The sequence below is a fragment of the Typopeltis vanoorti genome, chromosome 17 (genome assembly GCF_054136105.1).
Source record: "Typopeltis vanoorti isolate ZY-2024b chromosome 17, IOZ_Tvanoo_1.0, whole genome shotgun sequence".
Classification (NCBI taxonomy): domain Eukaryota; kingdom Metazoa; phylum Arthropoda; class Arachnida; order Uropygi; family Thelyphonidae; genus Typopeltis; species Typopeltis vanoorti.
Genome location: NC_143565.1, coordinates 78,262,846 through 78,284,783, shown reverse-complemented (window position 1 = coordinate 78,284,783; position 21,938 = coordinate 78,262,846). Strand labels below are relative to the sequence as shown.

At 36.7% G+C, this 21,938-nt stretch overlaps 1 protein-coding gene across 6 annotated transcripts in view; it reads left to right on the top strand.

Annotated features, from left to right (window-relative positions):
• Nucleotides 1-21,938, top strand: part of Khc-73 (Kinesin heavy chain 73) — an 842,240-nt gene that overhangs the window by 555,008 nt on the left and 265,294 nt on the right. For 5 of the 6 annotated variants that reach the window (XM_090407555.1, XM_090407554.1, XM_090407552.1 and 2 more), the window contains 2 exons: nt 3,947-4,123; nt 17,176-17,333. In XM_090407555.1, coding sequence (XP_090263681.1) covers nt 3,947-4,123; nt 17,176-17,333 — 335 coding nt within the window. The remainder of the gene's footprint in view (nt 1-3,946; nt 4,124-17,175; nt 17,334-21,938) is intronic. The other variant, XM_090407553.1, reaches the window with a different exon arrangement.

Genomic DNA, 21,938 nt, shown 5'->3' with positions numbered 1-21,938 from the left:
CACAGCATTGAGATGGAAGTTTGCTCTTTGACTGTACATAAAATATGAAACATGCAATTGACTTACTTTTATATTTTATTTTATATTTTATTTATTTTATTTTTTGTTTTTTATTTTTATATACAAAGGGATATAGATAAACATTTAAAGGAAAACACAACAAAAGCATACAGAATTACTAAAAAGTCAGAAAGTGTCAGATTCTTTTTAGCATTTCTTACGAGCGGATATGGATTGTCATTGAGAAAAATGCAATTAGGAAATATGGAAAAGTAACTTCATGCTCATATATAGAGAATACATTAAATTACTTCTCCCATATTTTGTAGTTGTGAATGCCCATTCATATCCCCCCTTGTAAGAAAGTCAACAATGAACTTCTTTCTAATAGCATATTTTATTAATTTTGCATGCCTTCTAGTTGCATTTTTCTCCAAATGCCTATCAATAGACCCCCTTTTAAAAATACAGAACTAATTGCATGCCTCACATTTTACATGAAGGCAAACAGTCTGCCAACCTCTGCACTGTGCAATGCCACCTGGACAGAATAAAAGTTTAATTCATAATTTAAAAATAATTTTTTAAAATATAATTTTGATTTTGGAAAAAAGTTACTAAATTATGGCTGATCAACACCTAAGAGAGAGTACAATTTAAAGTTTGATATTTTTCCAAGGAAAAAAAAAAAAAGTCAAATACCAGAAAATTTTTTGGTTCTTTCAGAGCCTACAGGTAAGGAATTGTTATGAAAAATTTGAAATTTCCAGGGGAATTATCTATTCTGCACTAATATCAAAGTTTCATTTCGTGCTATATGCAGCAATTTTTGTCTTTTACAGAATGGGTTAAACTGATTCAAGCAGATAATAGTATTGATTGGTTGCTGACCTGGTTGGCAAAGTGGTTATCTGATCTCCAACAAGCAGCTGCAGTTTTGAATCAATCCTGTAGGCATGGATGTTAGTGATTGTGTTTAGATGAAAGATGAATTTTGTTGCTCAGTGTTAGCCCCCCCCCCCCAACGTATTGGTGGCTTGACGTGGTTTGCAAAAGATTCACTTTTGGTCTCTAGAGCAGGATTTCCAGATTATGTAATATATATATATATACACACACACACACACATACACAGTAAAACCCCATTTTTACATTCCCACGATTTACATTTTCCTGCCATTTACGTCATTTTCCGTTGGTCCCGTCTTAAGGGCTATTCTTACGATATATTGTTTTCCCACCATTAACAACTTGATGTGGACATTATTTCCTGTGATTTGTGTTTTTTTCTTGGGTTCAAAATACTGATTTTCGAGTCGATTTCTGCAGAAATTGCACATTTCTGTTCCCAGGTGGCTTTGCTTTCGGCTGTTGTTTCGTTTCTGCCATCACGGTGACCTGCACGCTTACAGCAGTAATATAGTCATGAGCGATACTGTGATTTTTCAATCACACTATGAATTGATATTGCAGAATTTCTGCTGCGTAATTTAGTGCAAAAAAGTTGCCTTCAAGTTGCGGTGGTGGATTATCCATGTTAGTAACATGGATAAAAAAGACAGAAAATGTATTTCAGTAGAAGAAAAGATGGCAGTTCTGTGATGTGTAGATTGGCATGCCGGAACACGTGTGCATTTAGCAAAAGATCTTGGACTCTCTGTGTCCACTTTGAACATGATAGTAAAAAACAGGTCAAGCATTGAACTTAATGTAAAGCAATCTGGCGCTATGTCAAAGAAAAAAAAAAAAAACTAATAGCAAAAACAATCAAATTAAAGATGTTTTTAATAGATACATGTAATTGTAAATTCATTTATTTTCAGTTATTAAATTTTGTAATCGTGTATGTAGACTCACATACTAGCAGCAAGTCATCTTTTAGCCTTTTTTTAATGTTTTTTTACATTTCCTGCTATTTACGCTTTTTTCCATCAGTCCCCTGAAAAGTGTAAAAAAAGGGGTTTTATTGTATATATGTTAAAGATACCAAGCAATTTTATAAACTTGGTTGTAATCCTTTTTCCCAAGTAAGCAAACAGACAAGTAAGTCAAGTTTGCACCTGAACTATGTTTAGGTCTGAGGCAACTCATAGTAAAGGTGGAGTAAGATCTGATCACTTTCCCTTGGTATCTCCCCTAATGCAACACACATTCCCTTGTGGAGATGTATGATACTATGCATTAAAGGAAATGGCCACTACTCAGACCAGTTTTCGACCTTTGTATAGGTGAAGCAGGTTCTAAAAGTAAGATGATCCTGAAAGATCACCCAAGTCAGCGTTGTTCCACTTAGTGACAGGCTCACTCCGTCACTGAGAAGAACTTCTCAGCATTGGCTCTACTCAGTGGCAGGCTCACCCCACCACCAAGCAGAGCCATAATCTCAGCAGTGGCCCCACTCAGAGATAGGCAAAAACCTACCCCCAAGCAGAGCCTCTCAGAGCCAGACCCGAACCGGTTTTGACCTTTATTGAATGTTCAAGTACAGGTCAAACTCCAAAAACTCATCGTTGTTCCCCTCAGTAAAAAACTCACCCTGCCACTGAGAAGAACTCTCAGAGTTGGCTCTACCCTGTGGCTCACCCCACCACCAAGCAGAGCCATAATCTTAGTGGTGGCCCCACTCAGAGCGATGCAAAAACCTACCTCCAAGCAGAGCCTCTCAGAGCCGGACCTGAACCGGTTTCAATCCTTATTGAATGTTCAAGTATACAGGTCAAACTCCAAAAACTGAGCATTGTTCCCTTCAGTAACAAGCTCACCCTGCCACTGAGAAAAACTCTTAGTGTTGGCTCTACTCCGTGGCAGGCTCACCCTACCACTGAGCAAAGCTGCTCATTTCTTCATTTGCTCATATGTCATCTGAGGGATAACAGCAACAGCCATGCTTCAGTTAACTACATGGGCTATAACATTGCCATTCGTTACCCTAACCCCAGGACCTGGGTGACAGCAGTAGCCGATCCTCAGTTAAAACTTCATGGGCTACAGCATTGCCATTCATCACCCAAACTTTCAACTGGTTTCAACCATTATTGAGGTCTCATCAGTGGGAGCCAGACCTGGAGATGCCAATGTTGAAGTAATGCAGAGCTTATAAATTTTACCTATGCAAGTTGCCACAAGGTGCTTTGACCTTATTAAATAAAAATCTCAGGATGAGAGAAAGATGTAGAAAGTTTTTTACCTTGGGTATGCTATACATTAAAGATACTAAGCAATTTTATAAACTTGGTTTTAATTCTTTTTCCAAGTAAGCAAACAGAAAAGTAAGTCAAGTTTGCACCTAAACTATGTTCAGGTCTGAGGCAACGCATGGTAAAGGTGGAGTAAGCTCTGATCACTTTCCCTTAGTATCTCCCCTAATGCAATGCACATCTCCTTGTGGAGATGTATGATGCTGTGCATTAAAGGAAATGGCCAGTACCCAGACCAGTGTCGACCTTTATTGAGGTCTCATCAGTGGGAGCCAGGTCCAGAGATCTCTAGGTCACTTACCCTCTTTCCACTTCCCTGGAACGTTACCATAACTGAGACTTAGATTGAGAAATTTCATCAGAGGTAGTTCAATTTTCTTGCACATTCACATAGTACACGACATTCCATTCAGTCCCACTGCTGTATTCACATTGATATTTTCAATATGCTGAACACCTCCTGTTCATCTACCTCAATTTTGACATTTATCTCTGTCACACCAGTAACTGCAAAGTCGCTACCTAGATAATATAATCTTATAAAGTGATCATTTAGTAACTGAACTATTTCTTCTGCTTCTTTCACTTTCCTACCATCAGCACTGAGTAAAGTTATCTTTCCATAATCATTCTTTCTCTTACTTGCTACGTAATGGGGAAAAAAAAAAAAAAAATAGCGTGGCTATCATTACCCATAATGAAATTATATATTTTATCTGACATTTATTATTTTTATCTTCTGTTTCTAGGTTGCAATTAAATCTGCATCAGGCTTACCACCATCACTGTCGAATTTTGTCTTTTGTCAGTATATTCTTTTTGGATATGCAGACCCTGTTGTAGTTCCTCCTGTTGTCAATCCAGATTATCCTGCCACTTCCAAACTCGGAAAAGAAAGAATGACCTTTAGATTTGATCATGTAAAGGTTTGTTTTTTATCCATCATTTTTGAGTTTTTAATTTAATTTTCTTTTCCTGAAACATTGTTCCAGGAAAAGAAAATGTTTATTGAAATTAAAGGATGTTTATTGATGTGAGTATTAGGTTTTTAGTTCAAGTAGAAACATTTGATGTTTATAGTTAACTTTCATGAATTTTTCTTTGTTATGAAAGCAGTTTTTAAATTTTTTTTTTTTTTTTTTTTGTTATTCATTATTTTTTAATAATTTCTTTGGTTCACCCATTTTTAAATTTATTTTTGTCTTATTCACTATTTCATTATTTTATTGTTTCTTTATATAGATTACTGTTTAAAAATAGGCTTTTTAGAAAGCTTAGAACTATAAATAATAGATAAAAAAAACTTTAAAAAATGATTTGATATTCATTCACTTGAAAATGAATGTTTGTCAGTTACATATATTTATAATCATAAATTTTTCATTGAGTTGTTTCTTTATTTAATTAAAATGAGGTATGGATATTATTATTTTTTGGGGGGGTGGCATTTACTGCCTGTTTTTCATTTGCCCATATGGATGCATTAACATTAACTGAGTGACAAAATCTATATGGTCTCTAGGTCTTAATGAGAAATACACAACTGGCCTACAGATAAAATTAGGTGGCCTAATTCTATCTAAGATTGTATGTATGTGAACTGTGTGTATTTTTTAGTGAGTTTATCTGTTTTTCAGAATGAAAAACCCAAGTTTCTGAGATTTAAAAAAAAAAAAAAAAAAAAAAAAAATGTTGCCTCCATATGAGACTGGCTAACTGACCTTCAGTTATGAAGGTCCTTATCTGCTAGAGATCAAATTCAAACTTAGGCCTTTTCCAGCTGTGGAGACTCACAAATTAGATACATGAGACAGCTATATTAACAGCATATTTAACCTTGTATAATTTAGTTCCTAAAGTCTGATTTTAATGAAAATTAAAATAGCCCTCAAATTTTAGTAAATATCTATATAGGGAATGCTATCAAGTTCCATTAAATCCAAGTAGCACCATCACATATAAAGATTAATGGAGATGCATGTTCTTATTAATTTGAATATTTGGTTTGATATTCAGTGCTGATTTTTATAAATGTGATAAAAAGGAATGAATGGAAATAAAGAAAAAGTCATGAAAATTTTGACTCTGAAAGCTGTATACACACGGAAGAGCCGGATTAATAACATGAACTTTTTAAAACAAAAGTTATTATTAGTGGAGTGATTTGAATGGAGGAGTTTTTGGCATTGATAAGCTTGACTTCGCCAGAAATTATCAGCATCAATGAAACTTTTTTGACAGAAGATGTTATAGGGATATAAAGTGCGAGATATCGTATTTTCAGGGAGTCTCTATAACTCAATCAGTATAGATGAAGCCATTTGGTTGGAAAGACCTGGGTTCAAACCCTGTCTAGGATGTGAAAAATCTTTACCAGGGCTTATCACTGAAGGTGAGTGAGTGAACTGGTCTTATACAGAGATGGCAGGGTATTTCTTCCTGCAGCCAGGCAAAACCAGCCAGTAGAACACACACAATTTACAGATTAAAGAATACTTATAGATATGATGGCTAACCACCTGATCCTCGTAATTATGTTACAAAATTCAGGATTCTTCAAGAGTGTTGCTGTTTAAGGGCCTGCCAGAACCACTGTTGGTGGTGATGATGATGATTGTATTTTCAGGAAGGATGGATGGATCATCAGTAATATCCCTCCTCCTGTCAGTTCCCTTGGTATGCATGTGAATTTGTGCACATTTTTATGTTGGAACATGGTATTAGTAATAACCAATCCATGTCCTGAGCAGAAATCCAACAGGTATTTGCCATTATGTTAGCTTTGCTCTTTTCTCCAAATTTTCCCAAAATATTTTTGTATGTCTCACAATCATTTCCTACTCTGCTATCTAGATCCCCAACAAGGACCAACTTTTCCTTTTTCATTGTGTCAGTCGCTTTCTCTAAAGCCTCAAAAAATTCCTCCACTTCTACTTTAGTAGAACTATCTGTGGAACCATAGGCACAAATAAGTCTCATTGTCCAGTTCCCCATTCTCATATTTTCCCACATTACTCTACTTGAGACTGACTGCCATTCAAGAAGATTAGCCTCGTATTTTGTGTTGAATACTATGACTACTCCTTCTTTTCCTTGATTGTCATTGCCTGAATATAACATTTTGTATTTATTGCTCAGAAAGATCTCACCAGTTTTTGTCTTTTTTGTTTCAGTCACCCCTATTATTGTGATCTGGTAGTTATCTAATTCCTCAGCCAGCTCCATTTCTTTGCCATTCAGGCTTCTTATGTTGATAGTACCGATCTTGAACTCTGGTGATGTTAAGTTCGGGTGTGTTTTCAGATTTGTTCGAGTAGCTGACGTTCCGCTGGTTCCCTGGCAAAAACAACGGGGGCCTTGTTTAACCTGGCGAAGGCCCAGCCAGCATTAAATTCTGTCATGTTGTACCATCATTTTGTATTTTGGTTTAAGCCAATAAGAATACAATTTGGTCAGCTAAATCCAAAATTACCAGCCAATCCTCGTTTTTTCAATATCCAAGTAGATACCTAACAGGGTGCACCACGAGAAGGTGAGGATTTGACATTAGATCAGAAGCCCTGGTCGGTTCTCCGCATTCCTTTAAAGGCAATTTGGAGATCTCCTCTCAGTTATACAGCTTTGACCCCCTAAGCACCCTGTATATTAAACCATTACTCATTAATTAATCCCTAAGATGGGCAATGAAAGCTGTGGATTTTAACACGTTACCACTGCACTGGAAGACAAAAAAAAGGTTGGGTTACAAAATAAATTTTTAATGAATGGTTCCAGAATCAATGTTTTGTTCCAGAATTTAAATGCTATTGATGGAAAAAAATCTGTACTTTTAAAGTTTTATTGATTATAGACAATGCGCTTGGCCATCCTGTTTTAGATACCGAAATGTGGAATTTTGTTTTCTGCCACCTAATACAGCATCGTTAATGCTACCGGCCAGGACGTATATGTATGTCCAAGTTATCATGAATGCAGAGTGCATATTAAAGTTGCAATACCATTGATATTACATTGAAATATATGATGGATACAAAGTGTATGAGGATAAATAATAAATACTATCATTTATTTATTATTTTATGAAGTCAAGAATTTTCGCCTTTTCATTTAAAAGGAAACATTTTATGACTTCTCTTTGGCATATCCGAATTGGCAGCATCACTACCCTTGTGCTTTGGGGCCATCATTAAGTAAAATAAGGGTTATTTTACCACATGCATTGCAATACTGTGACAGTCTATCTGATAACCGAGACAGCTACTAAGTGACTAATGGGAAGGTAGTATGTATGGTTAACCATCCTGTACCATACAGGATTGTTAAACCTTGGGATGATGGCATCTACTTTTAAGTCTCAGCTCTGGTAGAGTTCCAAGGGAGTGGACAGAGGGCAGAATAATTCCCTTGCATAAAGGAAGTTCAAAGATTACTAAGTGCCTTTGATGAAATATTTATCACCACACCTGAGATACCAATCAGTATCTCAGGTGTAGTGATAAAAGTGATGGAAAAATTGGTGAAAAAAGAGAATTTGTCAGGAATCCTAATCCTGTGGATTCCTCTCTTTGAGAGGGTTGCAGCTGATTACTAGAGAGATAGTTATGAAGCAAGGTGGTTTCCCATTGCTTTCCCTGCCGTAAGTATTTATGACTGTAGCAGTGCGTGTTCACAGGACCAGTTTGTTCGTTTTGAGGGATGAAAAACCTGAGTTACCGGGAGGGGGAACCCTCCTTCTCCTTATGGGACTGGTTAACTCACCTTTAGTCGAAAGAGACCAGATAAAGGTTCGTCATGTCATGGACAGGAATTGAACCCAGGTCTTTCTGACCAAAAAGTTTCATCTGCACCAACTTCAGCTACAGAAACTCTTGTCAAGAATGGATGGATAAAAATATGATGTTGTGTGAGGGGCAACATGGTTTTGTTAAGGGTTGGTCATTCGTTAGTAATTTATTAACTTTTTAGCTGAGTTAGATAAAGGAAATGGCTACACGATGATTCTACTGGATTTTGCAATGGCATTTGACAGAATACCACATGGAACTCTATCGTGCAAATTAGAACAAATGGAGATGAATATGACACTGGTTATGTGATAATAGGGCTGCTGCTGTACAGATATCTAATAGTGGTATATGAAAGGACAGAATCGAGGTAAAAACAGTTGATTAGCAATGTGCTGCTATAAATGTTCTTTATTTCTATTTCCCACTTATATTAATCTATACCTTAAATTAGTCGTGCCTTGATTATTGATAATCTAAAGTTTATCTTATGCAGGTTCGAAATTTTCAGGATAGTGCATTGACAGAATCAGTCCAATGTGTTGTTCATAAACCATTTTATTAAATCAAAGAGGAATGTTTAGTTTAATTCATATTAACATATACAGTTTATTACAATTTTTTGTTATTTTCAATTCTTCAACGCCTCACAAGTTGGCTGTACAGCAGAATAGAAAGATGAATTCTGGAACGTGTTAAATGAAGAAAAATGAGGGAACTGGAAGAAAAGGAGATGGTGATTGTCGGAGGAAACTTGAATGGATGCATAGGGAGACAGAATAGGGACTATGAAAGGGTGCATGGCAGCCATGGAGTGGGAAAGATGAACCAGGAAGGAGAGAGGATTTTGGACTTCGCAGTAGCGTTTGATCTGGCAATTGTTAACTCCTTTTTCTGTAAGAGGGAAGAGCATTTGCTAACATTTAGAAGTGGCAACAACAGTTTACAGATTGACTACATTTTGCTAGAAGAAAACATCTTAAGGCAGTAACAAATTGTAAGGTAATCCCAACAGATCAAGTGGCGCAGCAACACCGGCTGCTGTGCGCAGACTTGAAAATAAGGTAGAAGACAAGAACCTTTGGAAGCCATGGGAGGAAGACAATTAAGTGGTTTCCCTTAAAAGAAGAGAGTGTGAGGAACCGTTTTAGAGAGAAGGTGTTAGAGAGGATTTCAGATGGACTAGAAAGTGTACAAGATTGGTGGAGACATAATTCAAAAGCAATTCTAAGGTGCTTGGTGAAACATCCAGATAGATTAGAGAGCAGAAGGAGGGTTGGTGGTGGAATAATAATGTACAAGAAGCAGTGATGGCTAAGAGGAAGGCAAAGCAGAAGTGGGACGAGTCAAGAGTGGAAGAGGACAGAGAGGAGAAAAAACGAGAAGCCAAATGAGTTGTTGCACAGGCAAAGGCTGTGGCTTATCAAGACCTTTATGAACAATTAGAAAAATGGAAGAACAGAGAAAGATTTATCGATTGGCATAATGTAGAAATAAGGCATCAAAGGACATCATACATGTGAGGCAGATAAAAGACTCTGGAGGAAGGATATTAAGGAGGGATGTGGATATAGGAAACAGATGGAGAATATACTTTGAAGGGCTTTTGAATGAAGAAAATGCAAGGGCTCACAGAGAAGATGGGGATCCTTATGAGGGGATGGTGCAGAACATTAGTAGAGTGGAAGTGAAGGAGGCCATAAAGAGGATGAAGAATGAAAAATCGGTGGGCCCTGACAGGATCCCAGTGGATGCACTGGGAGAAGAGGGAATTGACCTGCTGTGGGACCTGTTACTAAAAGTTTGTCAACAGGAAATATACCCGAGGAATGGAGGGGAAATACTCTTGTCCCCATCTACAAAAGTAAAGGGAATGCACAAGACTGTAAGAATTACAGACGAATAAAGTTGATTTCCCACACGATGAAAATCCTAGAGAATGTTTTTTGAAGGAAGACTGAGGAAGGAGGTGGATATTGCAAAGGAGCAATTTGGCTTCATGCCTGGTCGATTGACGACAGATACTATCTTTGAGTTACAGCAGATGATGGAAAAGTTTCGAGAGAAGCAACGGGTGCTACATCTGGTATTTATTGAGCTGGAGAAAGCATGTGATAGAATGCCAAGGGAAGAAGTCTGGAGGTGTCTGAGAGAGAAGAAGGTATCGGAGAAATATGTCAGGCTGGTGCAGGAGATGTACAGAAATGTGAAGACAAGAATTCTGACCTGCCTGAGAGCAGAGAGACAGAACGTTTTCCAGTGACAGTTGGCTTGCATCAAGGGTCAGCATTAAGTACGTTCCTTTTTAATATTGTGATGGAGGTGGTGACGGAGGAGATGAGAGAAGACCTGCCTTGGACTATGTTGTATGCAGATGACATTGTGCTGTGTGCAGAATCAAGAGAAAAAGTGGCAGCTAAACTGGAAAGTTGGAGGAAAGTACTGGAAGAGAGAGGTATGAGACTGAGCAGAAGTAAGACAGAGTATATATGTGTTGCAAAGTGGATGGCAGCCAGGAAACAGATCTGGAGCTGGAAGGAAATGTCATCAGGAAGGTCAGTGATTTTAGATATTTAGGTTCAACAATGAAAGAGGATAGTGAGGCTGAGAAGGAAGTGGGAAGCAGGATGAAGGAACTGGAGAGAGATGGCTGGAGTGCTATGCGATAAGAGTGTGCCGATCAATCTGAAAGGCAAAATCTACAGGATATCAGTGAGACCATCTATGACGTATTCTGTGGAAACTGTGGCCCTGAGAAAAAATAACATCAGCAGGATGGAGGTAGTGGAGATGAGAATGCTTAGGTGGATGTGCAGTGTGACCAGAAAGGATCGTCTGAGAAATGACTATGTAAGGGGAACGGTGAAAGTTACGAACTTAAGAGCAAAGACACAATAGGCAAGGTTGAGATTGTTTGGTCGTGTGATGAGGAGGGAGAAAGAGTATGTGGGAAGAAAGGTCATGCAGATGGATGTGCAGGGGAGGAGGAAGCATGGGCGGCCAAAGAAGAGATGGTGGAGGAGGACTTGAGGATGAAGAACTTGGATGTGGCTACAGCCCAAGACAGGAGATTGTGGAGTAGACTCACTACAAACAGCGACCCTACTTATGTGGGAAAAGCTGCAGAAGAAGAAGAAAGCTAAATCACAATCTAGATTATCCTGCCAGTCATATATACACAAAGTACTGTATGAACAGAAGCAAGACAATGGAAGTCCCAGCTGACAATAAATCTTACCTTGAGTAAGCTTATTTCATTATCAATTCACATTATCTTATTGTACCCATAAACAAACTCACTAGATGTACATTCTTGTTAGGAATTAGCACATATATAAGTACTTACAATTCTCCTTCAGCACTGCCTTTTACACGAACTTTTTTTACACGAAAGTGCTCCTTTTTTTATCCTTCTTTCCTTCTGCTGGCTCGTTCTTGATTTCTCACCAAATTTCTTGTTTGTCCGAGTCGTCGATTATTCTATTCCCTTTAGGACCTTTGCAACTTGTGACACTCATCTTTCAATTACCGACAGTGGACCTTACATGCTGGTTGATCCAGGTAGAACATTCTGAAACCCAAGACTTACAATGCTTCTCTTTCGATTACAGACAACGGACCTCTCATGGTGGCAGATTCAGGTAAGAGAAGGTGAAAACTGTAAGACAAAGTCCTTCTAGACGTCACACTTTATATAGGCTGGGACTTCCGTTGTACATATGCATCCTTCTCTGGAAACTTCCATATATGGTCATATATTGACATCTGACATGACGTTATACCTTGCGCGTATTTTGAAATGGCCATATATAGCAACTTTGGGTTACAGCAGGATTAATAAGTCTAATTCTTAGAATTAGACTTATTAATTAGACATGAGTTAACAGCGTTACATGATGACGTCATGCACCACATTATTTTAACAAAAGCTCATGGGTAATTTATTACAGATATAAGATTATTACAGAAAAATATATAAAAGCAAACATGATAAGTTACATAGTTATTATCATTATTATTATTATTATTATTATTACGAGAACTCCAAGGAGTCCATAGACTCACCGAGGGAGGCCCTAACATCCTGTCAAGAACAACTATTCGATATTCACACAGTATCTATCATACCTCGCCTTGAACTCATTTACAGTCGTGGCACCTACAACAGACTCCGGTAGCTTATTCCACTCATTCACCACTCTCCAAGTAAAAAACCTAACTCTAACACCCTTGCTAACCACACTCTTGCCCAGCTTCCATGTATGGCCCCTAGTCTTCCCACCACCAGTCCTATTCTCAAAAATATCTTCTGAATTAATCTTATAGAAACCCTTCAGTAATTTGAATGTCTCAATCATATCATCCCCCTTTTCCACCTATCAACCAATTTCTGCAACCCACAAATCTTCAACTTGTTCTCATAAGGTTCATTCCATAGACCTGCCATCATCTTGGTCACTCGTCTCTGGATCCTCTCCACCTCATCCCCATCCAGAAGAAACCCTGGCACCCATATTTGGGCACAGTAGTCTAATCAAGGCTCATACAGAGGAACAATAACCTTTTGTCTCTGCTTGTTAAAGTATTTTTCTGCAACCAAGTGATTTGATGAGCTGATTTAGCCACTTTTGCAATGTGCCTCCTAAACTTCAACTTCCTATCCACCAACACTCCCAAATCCCTGGCCTCGTCAATCTCCTGGAGTACAGTTCCACCAATGTGATATACTGCTGCTAATCTTTTAACCTCAAAATGCATAACCTTACACTTTGCCACATTAAATTGACATCCATTCTCCTTAGCCCACTCCTCAAACTATCCAAATCATCCTGCAAAATTTTGACATCCTGTGCACTCACTGTTGCTCTACCCAACTTTGCATCATCAGCAAACAAATGAACAGTTCCTCTTTTCCTATATCGTTAATGAACAAATTGAACAGTAGTGGTCCAAGAACAGAACCCTGCGGCACACCACTAGTCACAGTCCGTCTTCTGGACTCTACTGCTGAATAAACCACTCTCTGATATCTCTCCATCAACTACCCTCCTATTCATCTCACCAACCGTATATCCATTCCCATATGCTGCAGTTTAGTGATTAGAATTCCATGTGGTATCCTGTCAAAGGCCTTAGCAAGGTCCAGTAGAATCACTGTAAATCCATTATCCAGTTCAGCTGTCACTGTGTTATAAAATGTGAGCAAGTTACTAAGGCATGATCTACCCTTCACAAAACCATGCTTTCCCCCATACAGTATCACATTTTCATCTATCCAATCCTGTATTTTCTCCATATCCTGCATCCCACTTCCTTCTCAGCCTCACTATCCTCTTTCATTGTTGAACCTAAGTATCTAAAATCACTGACCTTCCTGATGACATTTTCTTCCAGCTCCAGATCTGTCTCCTGGCTGCCATCCACTTTGCAACACATTTAATTTGTACATAAATGATGTAGGAAATAACCTGCAAGGAAATATTCAGTTGTTTGCTGATGATGCAAAATTAGGTAGAGTAATAGTTAATCAAGGCAATGTGGAGAGCTTGCAGGATGATTTAAATAGGCTGTCGGTATGGGCAAAAGATAATGGGTGTCAGTTTGTGGAGAAATGTAAACTTATGCATTTTGGGATAAAGAATTATAAGCTGTGTATCACATTGATGGCACTGTACTCTGGGAAATACTATTTATGTTTACTTGAATATAACTCATACTTTTTTCTCCAAAATTAAAGTTAAAAAATCGTGGTGCAAGATATATGCAGGGATTTTCAGGAAAAAAACTAAATTGACGTTTATAATTAAATTCTCAGTATTGTAATTTATAATTGCTCAAATTATTTATAAAATTAATGCATTTAAATTTTAATTATCAATGTTATTTATGCACTTGGTGGATCACCTTCATCACACGATATATTTGAATCCTTGGTGGCAGTGCTTCTATATAATTAAATTGGAACAAACAATTTCATTATTGCTTGTCCTTTTATCATTTTGGGATCATATGATCTTTGAGTTTATCATAACTTTGATTTCTCTTAAAGTTTGAAACCAGCTGTAACTTGAATGTTTCTCTATATTTCAAGCAAAAATCACTGGTAATTCATAAGTCTTGAGATATGTTATGCACAATCCTTAATGTACGTCTAATGAGAAGTGAGAGCGGAGTCACGAAACGCGCAGGAATGGTGTGCTGGTAGAGATAACACAGCTATAAAATGTCTATATGAAGACATCAACGACAAAGGCAAGCCAACCATTGCTCAGCTGAAATGCTGATTCTCTTCAACCAAATTCCAAATTATCTGAAACTGCCATAACAATATTCACTATCTATTTCCTAAAGTTTTAAGCTTTTTTTTTTCCGTGTGTGAAACTTCATATGCAAACTTTTAATTTCTGTTTTTCCAAAAGTAAAATCAGGAATGTGAGATATATGTGAGGGCAAGTTATATTCAAGTAAATATGGTAGATGAAGCTAGAGATTTAGAGGTGAAGTTTAGAGGACATATTGCCAAGGTTGCCCATAAGATTACTTGGCTATTGAAGAACACATTAACAAGTGGTGATAAGGAAGTCGTTATCCCCCTTTATTTGGCCTTGACATGTACACATCTGGATTATTGTGCTTAGGTCTGGTCTCCTGGGGGATGAGGAAGTGGTGGAGAATATTCAGAGGCAAATAACCAAGATGGCAAGTGGTCTGTGGAGTTCCGCAATCCAATTTCTGCAATCCACACATCCTCAATCTATGAAGATAGATTGAGGATGTGTGGATTGCAGAAATTGGTTGATAGGAAGTAAAGAGAGGATATGATAGAAACATTTAACTTGCTTAAGGGGTTTTATAGGACTGATGCTGGGGAAATGTTTCAGCACTTGGCTTGGGGGGGGGGGGGAAGACAAAGGGGTTATCCCTGGAATGTGAATAAATGTGTGGTTAATAGGGGTGTGAAGACTAGATGTTGTGCTTGGATAGTCGTGAATGAGTGGAATGAGTTGCCAGAGTCAGTTGTGAGTGCTTTATCTGTTAATGGGTTCAAGGAGAGGTATAATAGATTGTATGAATACTTTGGGTCTTCCACGATGAGTCTTTGGACTCCATGGAGGTGCCCATACAATAATAGCAATTATTATAAATTGCTGCAGTCTTATATAAACCTAGTAAGAATATTATTGATTGACTTCATGCATTTCAGGAAAAAAAACTCAATCCATTCTCCTCATGTTTCCTGCAATGAGAGAAGGTATCTGATTCCATATATTTTGGGTATTTCCAATCAGATCACCAGGATTTTGAAGATATTTCAGTTTGTCTCCACCTTTGTACTTTCTGGCAAATTCATATTTTTGTCCACCAGCAAAGTTTAGCTGATTCCCCTGTTTTTATCGTTGTATATCAGGTTGGGTTACCTATGACTGTCCTTCTCTCCCCTTTTTTTGACAAGCTGCTGTGCTTTTGAAAAGATGATTAGTGACTACCAAAACTAAATCCATTATGGTGAATGCCTTTTGTATAGTTTAACTCAGTGTGGTCATCAGCACACTGAGATAGAATCCTTTGAAATGCTGTGCTAATTTACTAGAACCATTTTAGGCATGAATAGTTAAAAAGGAATTCTGAAGTCATGTTACATCACCTTGAATCAAAATATGTAGTAATCAAATTAAAAAATAATAATCTAAATAATGGTTTCTCGATGCTGATTCCTTCAGAATCAAAATTTTCTCAAAAAATGAAGGCCTTAAAATTTTTGGTCAGCACATATTCAGTCACTTCAACCATCCTAGCCAGAAAGCCATTCTTCTCTGATTTCTTTAGTTATAGCTATAGGTGTAACTTGCTGAAGCAGTCTCTCTCTCTCTCACTTAATTATTAACTTGTAACTTAAGATACCATCAAGTATACCAAGCTCTTTTTTAAGGCTCCACACTTCTTGTGATTCAAAAATATATTCTAATAACAGTTCTGTATAAAAGCTGCTCGTGTAAAGTAATTTTCAAACAGGACTTTCAGTTATTCACCTGTTGGATGAATTTATTAAGAGGATTCTAGATCATTTCTAATAATCGCTGTCTGTTAGAAATTTCAGTTTACACCAATGTAAGTTTACGCTTATATTGATGTAAAGTATAAATAGAACTATAGACTACCACCTATTCGTTATTGCATTTCAGTGTTGAGAAGATAACAATTTAAGATAATAATAATAACAACAGATTTCTAAGTGTAATTATTTACTCATAATGTTGCTGATTGCTAACAACAAGGCTTTTTTTGTTTAATACTGCTGTCCCCAAATGCAAGAAGATTAACTAGTTCAATAGTACTGCATTTTACCATAGTGCAGTGGTAGATTATCTTTATTCCTAATGGTAATCTTGATATGAAAGTCAAAATGTAGTTAGTCATTTTAATAATTCAGACTATTCTGCCCTAAATTTAGGTGGCACATGTTCATATTTGGTCTTTGGAGCAGAATTCTTGAATTATCTAACCAGTACTACAGTCATGGTACAGATGCACCATAGGTTTCCAACCTTTTGTGAGTTTGATTGATGGTTTGCCTATACATGTTACTGATATGCTATAGGTTCTGCAACTTTTCATGTGTGGCCTTGTTTTGAAAAATATAAAGTAAAAATACAGCTGCATTAATTTACCAAAAAAGTTTGGAACTATCCTTTTAAGACCACCTTATACCTAGCAGCCTAGATCACTTTAAATCCAACCCTAGATTTTCCATGATAGGATCTTAATCCTTTTGTGCATTACAATTTTGAATTGTTTTTCTTCCACACTTACTTGTAGTGTATTTGTATTATGAGAAACCTGTATCTGCTACACTAGTTGTAAGTCCACCAAAATAACTGATTAAGATCAGTAATTGCACTTATTTGGTCTTGTTGTTTTTTGGATAGTCATTAAATAATCAATATGAAACGGAATTTCCACGAATCTCTGATGATTTAAAAATATAAAAATTCTCCTATAACAATATAAAAATTTATAATATTTTAAGAAGATTTTTATGGAAATATAGTAATAATAATAAGGTAAATTCATTTCATATTTAACCATGTTCATCTTTATTGACATGGGGGAAATTTGTTATGTTAAAATATTTATTTCACTAAGGTAGCTAATTAATATATATATATATAATATTTATGAATAATTGGTTTCAGGAATTAACAGTAAATGTAACTGAAGAATTTGTAGAACACTGTGGAGAAGGAGCATTATCCATTGAAGTTTGGGGCCATAGGAGTGCTGGTTTTAGTTCCTCTAAACCAGGCTGGGAAGTTGAGACTCATTTACAACGGTCACGTTCTTTAGCAGATAGGTAAATCCCTATTCAAATACTTTTTCCTTTATCAATTTTTCACATTTAAATTATTTTGATATTAATTAAATCTTATCATATTTTGTGTTACAGTTTTAAGTAATTAGATGAATTTCATCACTTAGTGTAAAACTACTACAACTCTGTTTGTTGAAGTATTATATGAATTAGCATGAAAAACAGTTCCATGTCTAACAAGCAGATTTCTAAATGATCTAACTCTAGACTATCAACAGCACTAAATTATGCTACAAGTTTCAACCTTCAGTGGGTGAATTGATTTAAAATGTAACCATTTGAACTCCCAAAAAAACCCTGTCAGTATTGTGCAAAATAATTTATATACCCTATTTCCCCAAAAATAAGACCTAACCAGAAAATAAGCCCTAGCATGATTTTTCAGGATGCTCATAATATAAGCCCTATCCCAAAAATAAGCCCCAGTTAAATCGTCAGCCAGATGGATGCATTTAGTACATTCGTTGCAACACACGACGGACGTATTGAATTATAAAATAATAATATTAATGTATAATTAAATATAAATAAATAATATTATTGACATTAATACTTAAAATAAATGATAATATAAATTATAATTAAGTATTTGTAAATACCCAAGCTGGCGCCTTTGGACAAGAGGTAAATGCGTATATAAACAGATAAACTCGAGACTTATTGCCGAATGACCAATCGAAGTACAGACACAACGCACGAATAACGTGCACACTTGATAATGAACGGCCGTGGTTGTGTCTAATACGAATCTTCATAATTCAGTACGTCGTGTGTTGTAACGGACATACTTAATGCACTTGTGTGAAATAAAGAAACGTTTTCTGAATTTTGGTGATTGCAATTTTTCGTCGCTTTTGTGTGGACCATTATTCTTAACTGTCATCATTTTTGTTGCCACTCCTGTCTCGTAAGTCTTCAATTAACACTTGATTTAATGGTAGATTTAAAGGGAATAATATTTTGATCCCCAGACAAGATGAGTGCAAAAAGAAAGACCTGTTCTGTCGAGTACAAGAAAGGAATCGTGGAGAACGCCCGGGACAAGAATCTTACGACTTTCTGCAAAGAGAAGAAGTTAGATCTCCGGATGGTCCGAAACTGGTGAGCAGAGTATGATAACCTCAGTCAACAGGTGGATGAGGGAAATGCTAAGAAGCACAAGTGTGGATTAGGTCAGCAACCATTATTTCCTTAGCTGGAAGACATCACCTGTGAATGGAATGCTGACAGGAGAGCAAAGGCTTTGGTTATGTACAGGGCTGATATTCAAGCATTTGCCTTTGCAATGGCACCACAGTTAGAAATATCCCCAGAAGAATTCAAAGCATCACAACACTGGCTGGATGGCTTCCTTCAGCAATATGAACTGTCTCTAAGAAGATCGACAACACTGTTCAAGCTGGAAGATTGAACTAAATAAGAAAAATAAGAACTAAAGTTATTAAACATGCACTTGCATTCAAGTCCTTTGTTGATGGCATCGACTTTTCTAAATACCAACTCTCCAACATGATTGCTATGGATGAAACAGCAGTGTTTATGGGCCAAGGATCTCAAACGACAATTGATCAGAGGGGTGCCTCGTCAATCTACATTCCCTCCACTGGTTACGAAAGTGCACGTCTTACCTGTATTTTGGCACTTCATCTGGATGGAAAGAAAGCCCCACCTCTAATCATTACTAAGGACAAAAAATATAAGATTGAACGTGTTTCAGGCATTTATGTTCTTGGAACCGAAAAAGCCTGGTGCACACAAGCAGTTATAAGGAAGTGGGTCGATTTAATGTTGCCACTTGTTTTGCAATGTGGCCAAATGGTCTGCTAGTCTGGGATTCAGCCAGCACTCACCATGCTAAAGACATGAACTTTCTTGTAGAGAGAAGAATAAATCAAATAATGGTTCCCTCAGGAATGGCTGCCTATCTCCAGACTCTTGATATTGCAATAATCAAGCCATTCAAGGACCATTTGTGCATGGAAATCAATGACTACATTGAAAATAGAATGGAGAGAAATCAGTGTGGGAATATTGTGAATCCTAGCCTGCAAGAGGTCGTGACTTGGGTGAAGAATTCATGAGATAAAATCACTGATAGCTGTGTTGCCAATGCACTATGAACAGGCTACATGGACAAGAAGTGCTCATTTAAGGAGAGCTCTATTGCTGGACATGAGAGATTGGGGCCAATGGTTCTACAGGAAATGGAGTCGCAAGAAATTCAGGGCTGGAATTCAGGGTTTGGAGAGTTATGATGATGTTTCAGAAGAAGATGACATGACTGTATTTGAATAAAGATACATTTTTTTACATGAATAAATGTAGATTTTTGTACACGAATAAATGAATAAATGTAGATTGTTGTACATGAAAAAATAAGACATCCCCTGAAAATAAGCCCTAATACATCTTTTTGAGCAAAAATTAATATAAGGCCTGGTCTTATTTTAATAGCAGTTAATCTCACAACAGAGTGAGATTAACTGTTTTCCATGGTGTAAAGAGCCAGTGAAGCAGAAAAACCTCATAGCTATTTCAAGTCTAAAGTATTGTAATCATATGGTAATATGCTGTTTGGCTACTTGTAGATGAGAAATCTGCCATGGAGATACTCTTTGTCACTGTGTATATTTATCTAATTCCCACTGATGAGACCTTGGTAAAGTTTGAAACTAGTCTCAGTAGTGATGCTGACCAAAATGTGTAGCATCATATTCAGAAGTACGTTTTTCCATGCATTGTAGGCGTACAACAAGCAATTCAATGTGAAGCCAGTGTTCTCTATAATACAATAGCATAGTATGAAGTTTCATCACCTGAGAACTTTTGTTTTCTTACACTAGCATAAGATATGGATAAAAACAGGAGCATACGTTCTTTTTTGAATAATTATTCCACTTTCTCTCTCTTACCATATATTAAGGCATTCTCATGTATCTGTCTTATAAAGATCCTTTCACTAAGTCATAAATTTTGCTCTATCATATTCCTGTTTCCCACTTGTTTGGATTCCATTCCATTATCAACATTCCATTGCCCCAATCTCACCTTAATTATTCTTCTCTACATCTTTCCAGAACCAAATTACCTGATTTACAAATATAAGCAAATCTCAGATTCAGGATCAAGGCCTTATAAAGGTGATCATTAATTTCATCTCTACTCATTATGCCCTTCTTGAAATTGTGAAAATTCTTTTGCATTGTCTCAAGATATTGTAAAATTCTCTGTTGAATGTCACATCTAGAACTCTTATTAGCTCCAACTACTGGGATGCATTCTCACCAGTGTAATACATAGTCAGCACTCTCTTCAATTCAGAAAGATTCCCATTGTAAGAAGGTAACATTTTTCTCTCTCTTTAAGTGCTGAAAATAGCACATGGTCTTTCCTTATCATCCCTCCTAACTTTTCATTATAACCAAACAGCTCTCTCTCCTTTCTGAAGAAGATATCAACATTAAGCAATAGTTTTCCAAGGAGCATACCAAGGCAACTCCTTAAGACATCTTACTGGCACTTTCGTTCACTAACCTTGCTCATTCATTCCTATCAGTTTATTATCCATCAGCCTATCTGAATTTTGGCAGCAAGTTGGAGTGTTTTGTGAAAATCCTTTGCAAAATCAGCAATATCATGATGGTTTATTTATCACTTTGTTAAAAGATCAACAATAAATGTTACTATTGCTATTATTAACCATCGAAATCCACAGTTCATACAAACAGCATAAAATCCCTCTGCATTAAGTTTCCCCCAGAATTAGGTCTTCACTTTGCCTTTAAAAAATAAATAAATAAATAACAATTTGAAACGTTATGCCAAAATTTTTAATGTAGCTAAGGTTCAGGGCTACAAGTATTATTTTTCTTTTCTGGTATCTATAATTATTTACTTGAGAAAAACAAAACAAAAAAAATTATATATATATATATATATATATATATTTTTTTTTTTTCATCATCATCATCATCATCATCATCAAATTCCTGCCATGTACCCTCAAGGGGTGTACAGGATATGACAGTACTACATGAAAAAATTACATCATTACTAACTTCCTATCTACAATTTTCCTCCAAATCAGTCTGTTACTTGTCAAGACTTCAACATTATCAGATCTTATATTTCTATTGTCTAAGGCACTTTGTACCGTATCAATCCACCTATATCTTGGTCTTCCTCTGGGTCGTTTTCCTGCCAACTTGGCAGAGAACACTTGTTTTGCTAATCTTTCCTCTCCCATTCTATTCAAGTGACCATACCACCTGAGATTAGCTCTGCTAACGCATTCCTGGATGCTGACAATGTCAAGTTCTTTCCTAATATCCTCATTTTTAATATGATATTGCCATTGATGCCATCTGTTCACGCCTCTAATCTTTCTCAGGACTCTCATATCTGCGGTCTCTAGTCTTTGGTCAAGTGTTTTACTTCTGACCCAGCTCTCAGATCCATAAGTTAAAATTGGTTTGAACACAGTCTTGTATACAGCTAATTTAGTGTTCCGACTAATTTCTTTCTTATTCCATATGAATTTATTCAATTGACTTCCCACGATACCAGCTTTGCTGATTCTGTTGTCTA